General features: G+C 47.8%; 2 protein-coding genes across 3 annotated transcripts in view; one reads left to right on the top strand and one right to left on the bottom strand.

Moving 5' to 3' along the window:
- Positions 1–12,178, top strand: part of MTF1 (metal-regulatory transcription factor 1) — a 56,003-nt gene extending 43,825 nt beyond the window's left edge. The window contains exons 8-11 of one of the 2 annotated variants that reach the window (XM_014541566.1): positions 1,902–2,004; positions 2,690–3,285; positions 5,283–5,343; positions 6,509–12,178. In XM_014541566.1, coding sequence (XP_014397052.1) covers positions 1,902–2,004; positions 2,690–3,285; positions 5,283–5,343; positions 6,509–6,939 — 1,191 coding nt within the window. In that variant the 3' untranslated portion in view covers positions 6,940–12,178. Of the gene's footprint in view, positions 1–1,901; positions 2,005–2,689; positions 3,286–5,279; positions 5,344–6,508 lie in introns of both variants that reach the window. The other variant, XM_005868625.2, reaches the window with a different exon arrangement.
- Positions 12,179–12,292: 114 nt separating this feature from the next.
- LOC106726488 (chromosome unknown open reading frame, human C1orf122) overlaps positions 12,293–13,001 on the bottom strand; it is a 23,195-nt gene continuing 22,486 nt past the window's right edge. Inside the window, exon 2 of the mRNA XM_014541494.1 lies at positions 12,293–12,756. Within this exon, the coding sequence (XP_014396980.1) occupies positions 12,662–12,756 (95 nt within the window). The 3' untranslated portion in view covers positions 12,293–12,661. The remainder of the gene's footprint in view (positions 12,757–13,001) is intronic.

Raw genomic sequence — 13,001 nt, 5'->3', positions numbered from 1 at the left:
ACAATGAAAACTTTGAGGGCCACTGTCTTGCCTGCGATTCTCAACCCGCTGTGGATGGAAGCTGGAAGCCTCACATAGATTTCTGCCTTCATCTCTGTCATCCTGGCAATCCGATCCACTGAACTTCCCCTCTCAGCCTTCCCGACGGTGGAGTCATGCTAGAGCAGTGGTTCTCAACCTTCTGGCCCTTTAAATACAGTCCCTCATGTTGTGACCCAACCGTAAAATTATTTTCGTTGTTTCATAACTACTGTAATGTTGCTACTGTTACGAATCATAATGTAAATATCTGATATGCAGGATGGTCTTAGGCGACCCCTGTGAAAGGGTCGTTCGACCACCAAAGAGGTCGCGACCCACAGGTTGAGAACCGCTGTGCTAGAGTAATTGGCCTCTCTTGGCTCAAAAGGTCAGTTTCCTCTCTGAGGACCTCTAGATGGGTGGACTGTTCTGCTCAGCACACTTTGCCCAGCCCCAGAGCGATTCTCCCCCCACAAGCAGAGTTGTTGCAGAATGGCCTTAAAGTACAAGTTGGCACTGGGGCCAAATATAAAACCTGGCCTGCAGATAGGTTTTGTTTGGTTTATACAGTGTTTTTAAATGGATTTCAGTTACTTGCTTTTAATGACAAGTCAGTAGACTTCACCAAATGATCCAAATTTGGGACTGTTCTTGAGCTCTGGTATTCCCCAGCCCGAAGAACCACGTGGCAGGATTCCACTGAAGCCCAGATGACGGGGTGCGTGCTCTCTGTCCCAGCCTCCCGGCCCTTGCCCCTCGCTTCACTTATTTCTAGGACTTGTCTAGACTCTTGGAGGTTGCCTTTGTCACTCTTGTCCTACAAAATGAATGAGTGGAGGTGGGTTGCAGATAAAAGAATTGGTGTTTTCCCCTTCCCTTAACTAACAGGAAGCCTGGAGGTGGTCATTTTATTTTATTTTTTAAATATATTTTTATTGCTTTCAGAGAGGAAGGGAGAGGGTGAGATAAAAACATCAATGATGAGAGAGAATCATTGATCTGCTGCCTCCTGCACATGCCTGCAAACCGAGCATGTGCCCTTGACCAGAATTGAACCCAGGACCCTTCGGTCCACAGGCTGACACTCTATCCACTGAGCTAGGGCAAGGTGGTCATTTTATTTAGTGCTTGTCAAGACTCAGGTCCTCAGAGTAATATGTGTTTGTTTATTTCACATTTTATCTTTATAAATGCTTCTGACCTTATTTGTAAGTTACAAAGAATCAATGTAATGACAAGAAAATGGTGCATATAAAAGGATCACTATTGCCTGTCATTCAAAGTTCTTTATAGTGGTTGATTCATTACCAGGTATACATATTAGAATATTATAGATGTTATGTAATGACCTTGAAAGTTATTAACAAAATATTACATGAGAAAAACAAGTTGCAGGTAATGGGTATTATTCAATCCCATTTTTATGTAGGATTTGGTCTCTTGGAGTATGGGGTCAGCACACTTTTTTTGTAAAGGGCCAGATAGTAAATATATTAGACTTTGTAGAGCACACGGTCTCGTCACAACTCCGCAGCTCTGCTGCTGTAGCTGGAGCACATGAACAGTAAATGAACAAGCCTGCCTGTGTTCCAGTAAAGCATTATGGAAACAGGCATTCAGCTGCTAGTCAGCTTATCACGTTCTGTTTTAGAGTATTTGAGGGCCCAGTGTTGCGTGTCTGAGGTTTAGGGACATAAATGTCACCTGAAAAGGAAAAGTTAGAAACAAGAAGCACCTGAGAAGATCAGGTGTACTGACCTATTTTCAACTTAACTGATTCTTTCTTCTGCTAAGCTCATCCAAGTTCCGCTGCTCTGTGTCCGCTCATTGCGAAGAATTGCCTCCGATGCGGGTCTCACATCCTTGTCTTTGTCTGTCAGACACAGGGCCAGGACCTCAGCACACTTTCACCAGCAACCATCTTTAAGTCCATGTTCCAGAATTCAGAGGATACGGCAATTCAGGAAGATCCTCAGCAGACAGGTTTGTTATACAGTCTCCTCCTGCCCAGATCTCAGCACTGGGAAGGGGATTCACACGTTGACTCTGAATGACAGGCATGTGAAAGATCACTTCAGTTTCTGTGAATGAAGTGACTTTCAGTGAGGGGTTAGAAAAGTAAGGGCCTTTCAGTTCAATTCCATCTTTTCCCTACTTCCCTCAGCAAGGGTCTCCTCGAGGGTCTGCTTTTCCCTAGACCTTCAAAGAGGAGGGTCTCCTTTTTCAAAAGCTCTTGTTGGCTTTAAAAAATGAGAGGAACTGTGAGCTCTTCTGATGTGACACCCGTTTGTGAGAGGGTAGAATCCACCGGCTTAGCTCAGACTGTTCGAATGAGAGTCTCCCTGAAGCCTCAGTCGTCAGAAAGCGTGCACACTGGTCATGCCAGAAAGGACGTCGAGCCCCATTTGTAGAAAAGCCTTACGACGCGTTTTTTTAAGCTAAGACCTATACTAGGTCTTCACGTTTAGAAAGTGAGGGTGATTGTGAAGCCTGGTTCTTGGACCAGAGGTGCCATTAAATGAAAAGCAGAAAGCCAGCCTGCTAGCAGTGAAGGAATTGGCTCCAACAGACTTCAGCTGTCTTTGGTTTAGCTCGTGGTGACTGTGTTTTTGTGGCTCATCTAAGGCTTGGGATATGTATATATGTTTCTATTTCTTTTTTTTGCCAGCTGCCTTGATTGAAAGTTTTAATGGTGATGCAGAGTCAGTCAATGATGTTCCGCCACCCACAGGAAATTCAGCATCTTTATCTCTTCCACTTGTACTGCAGCCTGGCATCTCCGAGCCACCCCAGCCTCTACTACCAGCCTCAGCACCGTCTGCTCCTCCGCCTGCTCCCTCCTTAGGACCTGGTTCCCAGCAAGCTGCATTTGGCAACCCCCCCGCTCTCTTACAACCTCCAGAAGTGCCTGTCCCCCACAGCACACAGTTTGCTGCTAATCATCAAGAGTTTCTTCCGCACCCTCAGGCACCGCAGCCCGTCGTACCAGGACTTTCTGTTGTTGCTGGGGCTTCTGCGTCAGCAGCGGCAGTGACGTCAGCCGTGGCGGCAGCGCCCCAACCACAAAGTACTACTGAACCCCTGCCAGCCATGGTCCAGACTCTACCCCTGGGTGCCAACTCTGTCCTAACTAATAATCCCACTATAACCATCACCCCGACGCCCAGCACGGCTATCCTGCAGTCCAGCCTCGTCATGGGAGAACAGAACTTACAGTGGATATTGAATGGTGCCACCAGTTCACCACAAAACCAAGAACAAATGGTAAGTATTATGTATAAGCAGGTCCAGTGGGGTGAAGTGTCCTTACATAGGGGACATGTTCAGAGGCTTTTGCTTCAAAAAAGGAAAATGGCTGTCAGGCTCTGAAACATGTAATTGTGTCTCTCGGTCACTTTTCCCAGAATCAGGTGGTGTAAACACAGGGAATGCTGTGGTTGGTACCTACAGTAGGGCGGCAGAGAATCAGGCTTACGTTTCCCGAGCAGTGGGCACTTGAACAAATATTCCACCTGCAGCCTAATCCCATCATCTAGGACAGGCGTGCAGTCAGCCAACTCCGGAGGCCCAAGAGCGGTTCAGGAAGCGCCTTCTGTCTCCAGGGCAGTCACACTGAGGCGAGGGCCTGATACCACCCCATCAGATGCACGTCAGAGAAATCTCTGCTCCAGAGCCCACTTAGAGCTATTTTCTGCTAAGTGTTTGGTCTCGATGATAAGGAAATGACTTCATTGTTCAATTAAATATCTCAAACAAACTATTTAGGGCTAAATAGTGAGCATTCAAATTCCATAAACGGGGTGCCAGCCACCTCTAGAGGCAACCTAGTTCCATTTTCCAATGGAAAGGTCTTTTCAATATTACGACCCAATCTGCTTCCATGGGGTTTTTATCATTTCTTTCTGAATCTGCCCGGGGGAGCTGCATGGAACAAGTGTCGTCATTCCTTTTCCACACGACTCATTTTCATGTATTTAAATATGGGTCTTATTTTTCCATCATTATTTTACAGTGTCACCTATAACTTAGCCAGAAGCTTTCACAGTTCTCCTAGATTTTCTTTATTTCCTTAGAGCAGCGGTTCTCAACCTGTGGGTCGCGACCCCTTTGGGAGTCGAACGACCCTTTCACAGGGGTCGCCTAAGACCATTGGAAAACACATATATAATTACATACTGTTTTTGTGATTAATCACTATGCTTTAATTATGTTCAATTTGTAACAATGAAATTGGGGGTCACCACAACATGAGGAACTGTATTAAAGGGTCGCGGCATTAGGAAGGTTGAGAACCACTGCCTTAGAGGGATAAAAGACAAAGCCCTAGATCCAGAGACAAATGGCAGGGGGCGGGGGTTAGAGATCAACCGAAGGACTTGTATGTATCCTGCAGTCCAGCATAACCAATGGACACAGACACTGGGGCAGTGGGGGCTTGCCCTCGGGGTGGGAGGAGGAGACATATGTAAAACTTTAAACAATAATAAAAAAAAGACAAAGCCCTTTGAAGTTAAGACTTGAAGATAGTTTAATAGGAAGTGTACTAAAGTGATTAGGGTGATTTCTGGGCATGACTTTATAATCCTACTTAGTAGTAACGTAAGTAGCTAATGTTTGCCGAGTGCTCGCCACGTGCCTAGGACTCTACATGCATCCTCTCATTACATCCTCGCTGGCGTTCTTTGGTTATCATCCCCATTGTCACGGATGGGGAAACTGAGACTCTCAGAGGTTGACTCACTTGCCTGACCTTAACTACTAAGCAGCAGTTAGGACTGGAAGCAGGTGTGGCAGAGTTCAGGGCCCACCCTTGAGCAGCTGCCCTGTGCTCAGGGCCTTCACCGGGGCTGTTCTGCATGCATCTTAATCCTGGAGGGGAAAAGAACTTCCCAGCCTCTTAGAAGTATTGGGGGCTGGCAGAGAGTGGAGAGCTCAGAGGGGAAGCCAGCCCTGGGGCTCCCTCTGAGATCATCAGCTGGAGAACAGCAACCTTGGAGGAGCCTTTGGGCACATGGAACCACTGGATTAGGCAGCTGGGAGGCAGCCAAGGAGTGGAGGACCAAGCTGGCTACATTGGCCACACTGAACGTCAAACAGCGGGTGACCTCATGCCAGAGCACAAACAAAACATCTCTCAGTGCAAATCCCTCTGCACTGAGCGTTCTCTCCCTCTTGGACGACCATCACGTTGGGGAGGCTTCAGCTCCTTGGAGCTCTGCCATATTCGAGTGCCATAAATGTGACTTTTTTTCTTCCAGCAGCAAGCATCAAAAGTTGAGAAGGTGTTTTTTACCACTGCGGTACCAGTAGCCAGTAGCACAGGTATGTAATTCTATGTGAGCTTTAAAAGATACTCAACTCCCTGGGCCCCTTGAGGCACAGTTTGTTGCTTTGCCCAATTTTTAAAACTTTGAAATCAAAATTGTCACATTGTATTGTTTATTTATTAGAGTATCTCATATTCTTATAACTATTGGAGGTTAGTGCACATACAGCATTAATGCCACTTTTAACATTTTTTTTAAACTAGTAACAGTTCTTTCCCTTTCAGTTACAGCTTTTAAATGTAGCCCAAAAAAAAGTTTGAATCACAGTTAATGCTAAAGAGGGCAGTTGTTAATTCACTGGACTCTTTGCTAATTACAGTAATGAAGAAATAGCATCTGGGTCAGAGACTGTATAGAACTAAAAGGTCCTTTTTTTTTCAAACTCTATGTTATGGATTAAGAAACTGAGGCCCTGAAATATTAAATGACTCCCCCAGAGTCACCAGTGAGTTTGTGGCAGAGCCAGAGCACGAGTTCTCAGGCCTCCTGGCTCCCACTCTGCTCTCCTGCCCCTTGGTCTCTAGAGCTCTCGAGACACACACAGCCCATCTGAGTTCAGAGTGTGCACACTAGGCTGGCTGTGTAGAAGGAGGTTTTACGGACGCCCACTGTATGTCAGAGACGGCTACAAACATGAGTGAAATGTCCTGAAGGAGCCTCGGGTAGGCGGAGGAACAGTCCCATACAGTGTGGACAAAGGGACAAAGATGCTAGATGTGGGAGGAATCCAGGAGCTCTGCACAGTGCCAGGCAGCTGCCTTGGGCCAGCCCTAGGTGTAAGCCTGCTGGAATCACTGCCTGGAGGCATCAGAGGGGAGAGGGGAGTGAGCTGGGCCTTCAGAGATAAGAAGAGTAAGTTCTCCAGAAGAACAGCCTGGGAGTTTAGGCCACGGGAAGCACCCATAGGCTCAGGGATAAAAAAAACAAAAATAAAACATGTCAGAAAAAGGGAGGCATCCACCTCCCTGGCTGGCATGGAGGGTGCAGGGGAGAGGATGGCTGGAAACAGGCTGGAAATACGGGGCACATCTCGATGGTGTGCGTGGCATCCACCCTCTCCATCACCATTCCCGCCTCCATGGCACTCAGCCCTCACCTAGTCTAGATCCCCCTGTGCCCTGCAGCCACTTGAAGCGCAGTCTCTCTCACCTCTCTCACAGGGAGCTCTGTACAGCAGATTGGCCTCAGTGTTCCTGTGATCATCATCAAGCAAGAAGAGGCGTGTCAGTGTCAGTGCGCATGCCGGGACTCTGCTAAGGAGCGGGCGGCTGGCAGGAGAAAGGGCTGTTCCTCCCCACCCCCTCCAGAGCCAAGCCCCCAGCCTCCTGAGGGCCCCAGCCGGAAGCTACCACCACAGACTTTCTCCTCACCCCCTGTCCCTCTGTCATCCTCCTCCGCCATCCCCTCTTCCTGTGAGCAAAGCAGACAAGCAGGGACTCCTCCAGACCCTCAGACAGAAACGTTAAGTGCCATGGATGTGTCAGAGTTTCTGTCCCTCCCGAACCTGGACACGCCGTCCAATCTGATTCCCATTGAAGCACTACTGCAGGGGGAGGAGGAGCTGGGCCTGACCAGCAGCTTCTCCAAGTGAAAGGCCACCTGTGCTCCCCTCCGGGAAGAGAGGGCGAGCAGGAAGCACACACAGGTGTGATGTCTACCATCATGGGATTGGTAATTTGAAGGATGAAGAAATCTATTTGAAATCCTCACATTTCGGATATATTTTCTTTATTCATATCCCAGGAGCATCCATTTTAAGGAACTGATCTTTGGGAAAAAAAAAAACCAACAAAACAAAAAAAAAAAGCTAAGTTATAAATGAACTGTTTGGCTGCACTGTATGTCACTTTTGCTTATTGTCATGTGAACTTGGAAATTAAGGTTACTCGTATGCATAAAAATTCCAAGTGAAAGGGTGTGGTTTCCATCAATCTGATGTTGCCCATCACTTGCACTGGGGCCTTGTGGTCTGGACAGTGGAATTCAGTGTGTCAGGTGTTGCTCCTCCCTGTGCGTCTTTTGAGCCTGAGGCTGAAGCTTGCTCCAAAGGCCAGACCCTCACTCCATCAGAGAGGGAAGTGGCAAAGGCAGGTCAGACAGCTGTGAGCCGGACAGAAATTGGGTGAGATGGTTTTGCTGTTTGCACTTGTGTCAGTGGAGCTCGGAGTGACTGGCAGGTGTCTGCATCCAGCTGCAGCACAGATGGGCAGCTAAAAGCCTGGCCCGAAGCTGTATCCAGGATCTGGTTCTGCGGCCCCGCGCGCGCGCGCGAGCTGTTTGCTATCTGCCAATGGCGTGTGTGCAGAGCAGGCTCTAGCAACGTGATCACAGTCTTTGCCTTCCTGGTTCTGTCTCTCAGTTGGTTGCCAGGGTTTGCAGATCACAGCGAATTTTTCTTGGGGAACATCCCTGTTTTGTCCTGGAGTGGACATGTGGGTGTATGGCCAGTTGCTGGTCGGTGCTCTGCCTTCCTTTACTGGTATTTCTCTTCCTCGGAGCAGAAGAGCTGCATTTTGCTTATCAGAAGGTGTATCGCTGAGGGAGGTTTCTTAAGGTGGCATGTAATTGGCAGGCCAGGTATCCTGGTTCCAGGTTCTAGCCAGGCTTTTGGTTGCCCCTCCCATCTCCACCTCTCACCCCTCTGGATTTTGCATACAGCCTAGTACAGTGCAAAGAAGGATGTGACTTGCTCAGCTTAGTCACATGATTTCTAAACAAAAACAAAAAATAAACAAAAAACACAAAACGATGATCTTCTACTCAGGGTAAAACAAACAAAAAAATTCCCCTTCCACCAAAAAGCCTGAAATGTTGCAATAAGTTATCTCATTTGGAATGTTTCATTAAGTTGTGTTATAGGAAAGAATTGTTTTTTGATTTGTGTATAGAATTACAACCATCTATCTGCCTTTGGCTCCAAGTCATGCCTCTAAACATAAAACATAAAATACAGCCCACACTAAAATGGAAAGTTTCTCTCAACTGGCTAAATCAATGTAGTCATAAGCACTCACCAAGTTCACTGAGCTCAGAAGCTGGGCATGGCCCCGCATCTATAGACTAGGCCTCTTCCCCGCCTTGAGCAAACAGGGCTGCTCTTCTGGGTCAATGATGTCGGGCAGAAAGTAGCCATAATCTTGCCTTCCTTTTCCCACTCCCTAATGTAAAAAGAGCTGCATTTGCCACTCTCCTGTCTCTGAGCCGTGCTCACAGCCAGCCAAGACAGTATCCAGAGCAGATCATTAGGGGAGCCAGAAGCCCAGCCTTTAACAGGATGTTCAGGGACAGACTTGGACAAGAGGGCAGTGGTGGTGAACGTTGTCACTGCAATGAGAGGTGGGCTTAGCCACAAGCAGCTGCTGGCTTCTCATTCCAGGAGTCTAGGCAGGAGAATGGGTTTCCTTTTAACCTTCTGCACTCTCCTCCCCAAAAGGCTGGTGGGTTCTGGGACCATTGACCTCAGCAGAAGTTGATAAGTCAGGAGGAATCTTCTAGTACCACAGTGAGTGGGTCCTGGAAAACCAGCTGCTGAGCATGGCTTGTCCTTGGCTCTGTGGACCAGGCACCATAGGAAGCTTTGAGGTAGGACACTTGTGTTTTCTCTACCTCTTCTGCGAGAGACCAGCACAATATGATTCCAAAGGTAATTGGCGTCGGAGGGCAGGAATGACCTCTTCCCACATCCCTGGAGTCACCTGGGACTCAGTTCCCTGGGAGCAGGTGGGATACGGGAGCCCAGGAAAAGCCGCTAGAAGTGTCCATGGTTTAAATGTTGCTTCTTTCTGGTAGCCAGGCCTGTGCTAACTTGTTGAGTCTCCCCAGGTCAATGGCTTTTCTGCTCTCCAAAGATTGGGGGTGATGAAGAAGCATCTTAAAATAGTGTTTAGGTTGACAGATTTTCTAGTTGCAGTATCTGCCTTTTGAGGATGATTCAAGATTACGAGGGCAACTATCAAACCCAATCAGCTTTTGGAAAATCATGAGCGTGCTTAAAATGTCAGTGAGTGGCTGCAAAGAAGAGCAGGTTTATTCCACAGGATAGGCAGTCTTTCCTTCCTCCTCCAGCGCTCTCCCTCCCCACCTCCTCTGTAAACCTGGCCTTTAGTGCCAACGACCTTGGAGAAGAGTGGGCCGCTGGCTAAAGTGGATCCAGACAGAGCCTTCATGGAGAGTGTGGTTTCCCAAACCTGGAGTGAACCGAGGGAAAGGTTAGAGAAGGTCTGCAGACTTCTACCAGGTGAAACCAAGCCTTTTTCTTCCCATGGTAACCTTAACCATTTCCACCCTGTAGATTTATCCTTCCAGTTCCTGCTAGCATCTCTAGTCATACTGCTCGGATACAGGGTGCTAGTCAGCATCAGGAATTGGAGTACATGGGCTCAGGAGGTGGGAGGAAACTTTGGCTGGCACCACCAAACTGCCTTAGTGAATCTGGCCCTTCCCAGGCCTTGAGGGAAAGTGGCCCTGCCTTTCCTGTCGGGTCTGGTCAGCCTCATCGGGACATCACCAGTTTGGTGGCAGGAGTTAGTGTCATTTATTGAATCCCCTGCCCCCTATCCTTTTAGAAGGAGATCTTGGTACAAAGCCTGGGAGGGGCCTTCATGTGTGAAGACCTCTCTGGGTAGAAGCAAGGGACTTGTGTTTACCACCTCTGGGGGAGTCAGTAGCTTGGAGAGTGTCAAGGCAGTGGACTGATGGGGCTAATGGAGGGTGGGTGGGTTTCCTGAGAGACTTTGTATAATGCTGAATGTGTCCAGAGGGACGAGTTTGCAGAACCTCATATTGGTATATTAAAGAAATAATAAAATAAAAAGCACTTTAGGTTATTTTATCTTTAACCCAATTGCTGCAATTTCTTTTGTGTGTGTGTGTGTGTGTGTGTATGTGTGTGTGCTTTCCACAAAGTTTTATTTTTTGCTTAGAATAAAAAGTTAAATTGAGGTGTGAAAAGAAAAGCACTTACCTTGGTGCAATATGTGTAGCTTGATGGTCGTTGTCCCATGTGGCCCTGGCCTGGCCGCATTTTCTGCTCCATCAACTCTGTACCAGGAGGCTGTCTGTAGGGAAACACTATTATGCATTCTCAGCAACTGCTCAATCTATGCAAGCCTTCCCTGTGTGCCTGAGGGCGCCCCCTCAGGCTCTCTAAAGAACTGCTGCGGGTCCTGTTTTCTGCTGACTGTTGAGGCCCTTTTGCATCACTTCTTGCACCCTTGCCATCTTTCCCCCCTTCACCATTACAAAGTGATGTCTGAAAGGAAGGAACGGGATGTTCCTAGGTAGAAACCTGGCACCTTCTAGACTTTTATATTTGTAATCACGTCCATTGTCCTTAATCTTAAAAGACTTCTCCAGAATCACCGAAACCATTGATTTGTGGAACTTGGAACAGTATTGCTAGACTTTTCAGTTTTCCTAATCACCAATCAGAAATATGTTTGGGGAGGTGTTACAGGTGGGGGGGCAACATGAGCCATTTCCTTATCGCTCCCATGCTACCCCTATTGGCTCTTTAAGCAATAAGGCCTCCAGCCTTCATTAAATCCAATAAACAAAGCTGTTATACTTTGCTTTATCAACTTTTTCCCTTCCCCCTCACTCCTCTCTTGTTTCCCCTACCACCCCATTTTATCTTCATTCTCAGGCTACTATACAATGGAAAAGTTTGAAAATACTTCAGCCAAAGCAGAAAGATTTCCATAGATCCCATATGCAGATGATATTGCTGTGACATAGATCAGAATTGTTCATTCCTTAATACTGGGAGGGAGGAGGCAAGAAAACGGAATTATGCATATTTCTGATTGGTAACCAGTTAGGCTGTTTCCTCTGGGACAGACTTGGGGAAGAGAGAAAGGGTCCTGTGTTTCTTCTCATGCCCTTTGGGGAAGCTGATGACCACTGTTTGGGCATTTCTCACTGTTAAGCCTGTTCGAGGGCTTCTCAGTCTGCACTGAAAATGCAAATTAAACTGGATCTTTATGTTAATGTGTACATAGTACAGCCTTTTTTACTGGATGCAAAGTTTAAAACCACACACTGCCCTTTTGGTGGTGTGCCTGCTGGGCCAAAAATTGGGTGATAATGTAGTGTCACTTTCTCAGCTCAATGCAGTTTCTACTCTTTTTCTTATGGGAAAGTTTTTCATAAAACCTTTTTTTCACCAAAACCCAGGGTTGTTTTTTGCAGTATCCTTGTTATCCTCACAGTGGTGCCAAGCCAGAGGCCTCTCTTGCCCTCTCCCCTGTGTCCTCAGGCCTCCCCTAGGGCGATGTTTGACTCTAGTCCTTTGTTGTTTTTGGTGAATGTGGGGGCGGGGGTCAGAGTTCAAGGTGGTTGTTTCCTTTCCCTGTGAACTCCTAGTCCCAGTTTGGGGGAGGTGGCTGGAAACTTGGTTTTGCTGAATCTCTGGCTCAGATCTTCTGGCCGGAAAGGCAAGACCCACGGGAGCCTTTTTTTTGGACATACACTAGTCATTGGCTGAAGGTCTTGGTGACAGTTCTCTAACGCCCAGTAGTTTTATTTGGATTATGTAAAGCCTATCAAATTCATTTAAGTGTGAAACATGGGAACAACAGACTTTCACTGAGCGATATGAAAACGTTACAGGTTCAGTACTTCCAAAGGAAGAAACCTCCAAACCCAAAAAAGAGTAAATATGAATTTGTATTTTTGAAGAATGTGAAATAATGGTGTTTGCTTAATTGCTCATTTTGTATAAACTTAATATTGTACTTTAAAATATCTGCTAAGAAGTGAAAATTTAACTTTTTGGAATTGAAAAAGCAATATTAAATACTAATGAGATCCTAATTAAATGCTTATTTAAATCTGGTAGTTATCTGTGGTATTTCTTCCCAACCCTGCCAGCTTTCAACCACTTCCTCCCTCCCCAGCATCAGAGTCTTAGAGATGGGACAGAAAGGAAAGGCCAGGCACCAGGAGAGTCTGCAGGCTTCCTTTTAATCAAGGCTCTGCTGAAAGTGTTGTGTGGGACTTGGAGCCCCCAAAGCATGAAATGGACGTGTAACACCACCTGGGTCCCCGGAAGCAGGCCAGACCACTCTGGCGAGCACTGCTGGCCTGCCCAGCTCCGGTCATCAGGCTGGTGTTCCTCGGCTACATTTCAGAGCTCAGCACTGCATCAGCCAGGAAGGAGTGAACCCAGCCGCTAGCAGAGCTGCCACCCCAGGCTGAGGGCCAAGTTCCAGCCGCTGCCAGTGAAGACTGGTCCGTTACTGAAGGCAGTTGTTCAGCGTCCAGCCACCAGCCCCCTGGAGGGAGAGAGCGCAGGGCCACGGGCTCGGGAACGGTCAGGGTTCCGCAGCTCCATCGCCAGCATCCTTTGGGAAACCGCCTCTGGCGCAGACAGCTGGCTGGGGGGGCGCCCCGGGTTTGGATGAGACATTCTGGTAGGAACAGGAAGGAAAAAAGTGAGGCTGGGAGGCAAGGCCCCGGATTAGGCCGCAAGGATCTGGCTCCTTGGCATCTGGACAGCACTGAACTTTTTCAGAGCCTCTCACCCAGATGAAAAGTGGGAGGTACAGCAGCGGGGACACGTTCCCTCTCAGGGGCAGATGGGGCTCAGCTAATCTAGCCAGTGGACAGTCCCCACCTCCCAGGCCCGGCCGGGAGGCACTGACCCCGCCACCC

The sequence above is a fragment of the Myotis brandtii genome, unplaced genomic scaffold (assembly GCF_000412655.1).
Source record: "Myotis brandtii unplaced genomic scaffold, ASM41265v1 scaffold274, whole genome shotgun sequence".
Taxonomy (NCBI): domain Eukaryota; kingdom Metazoa; phylum Chordata; class Mammalia; order Chiroptera; family Vespertilionidae; genus Myotis; species Myotis brandtii.
This window is presented reverse-complemented; position numbering and strand designations above follow the sequence as displayed.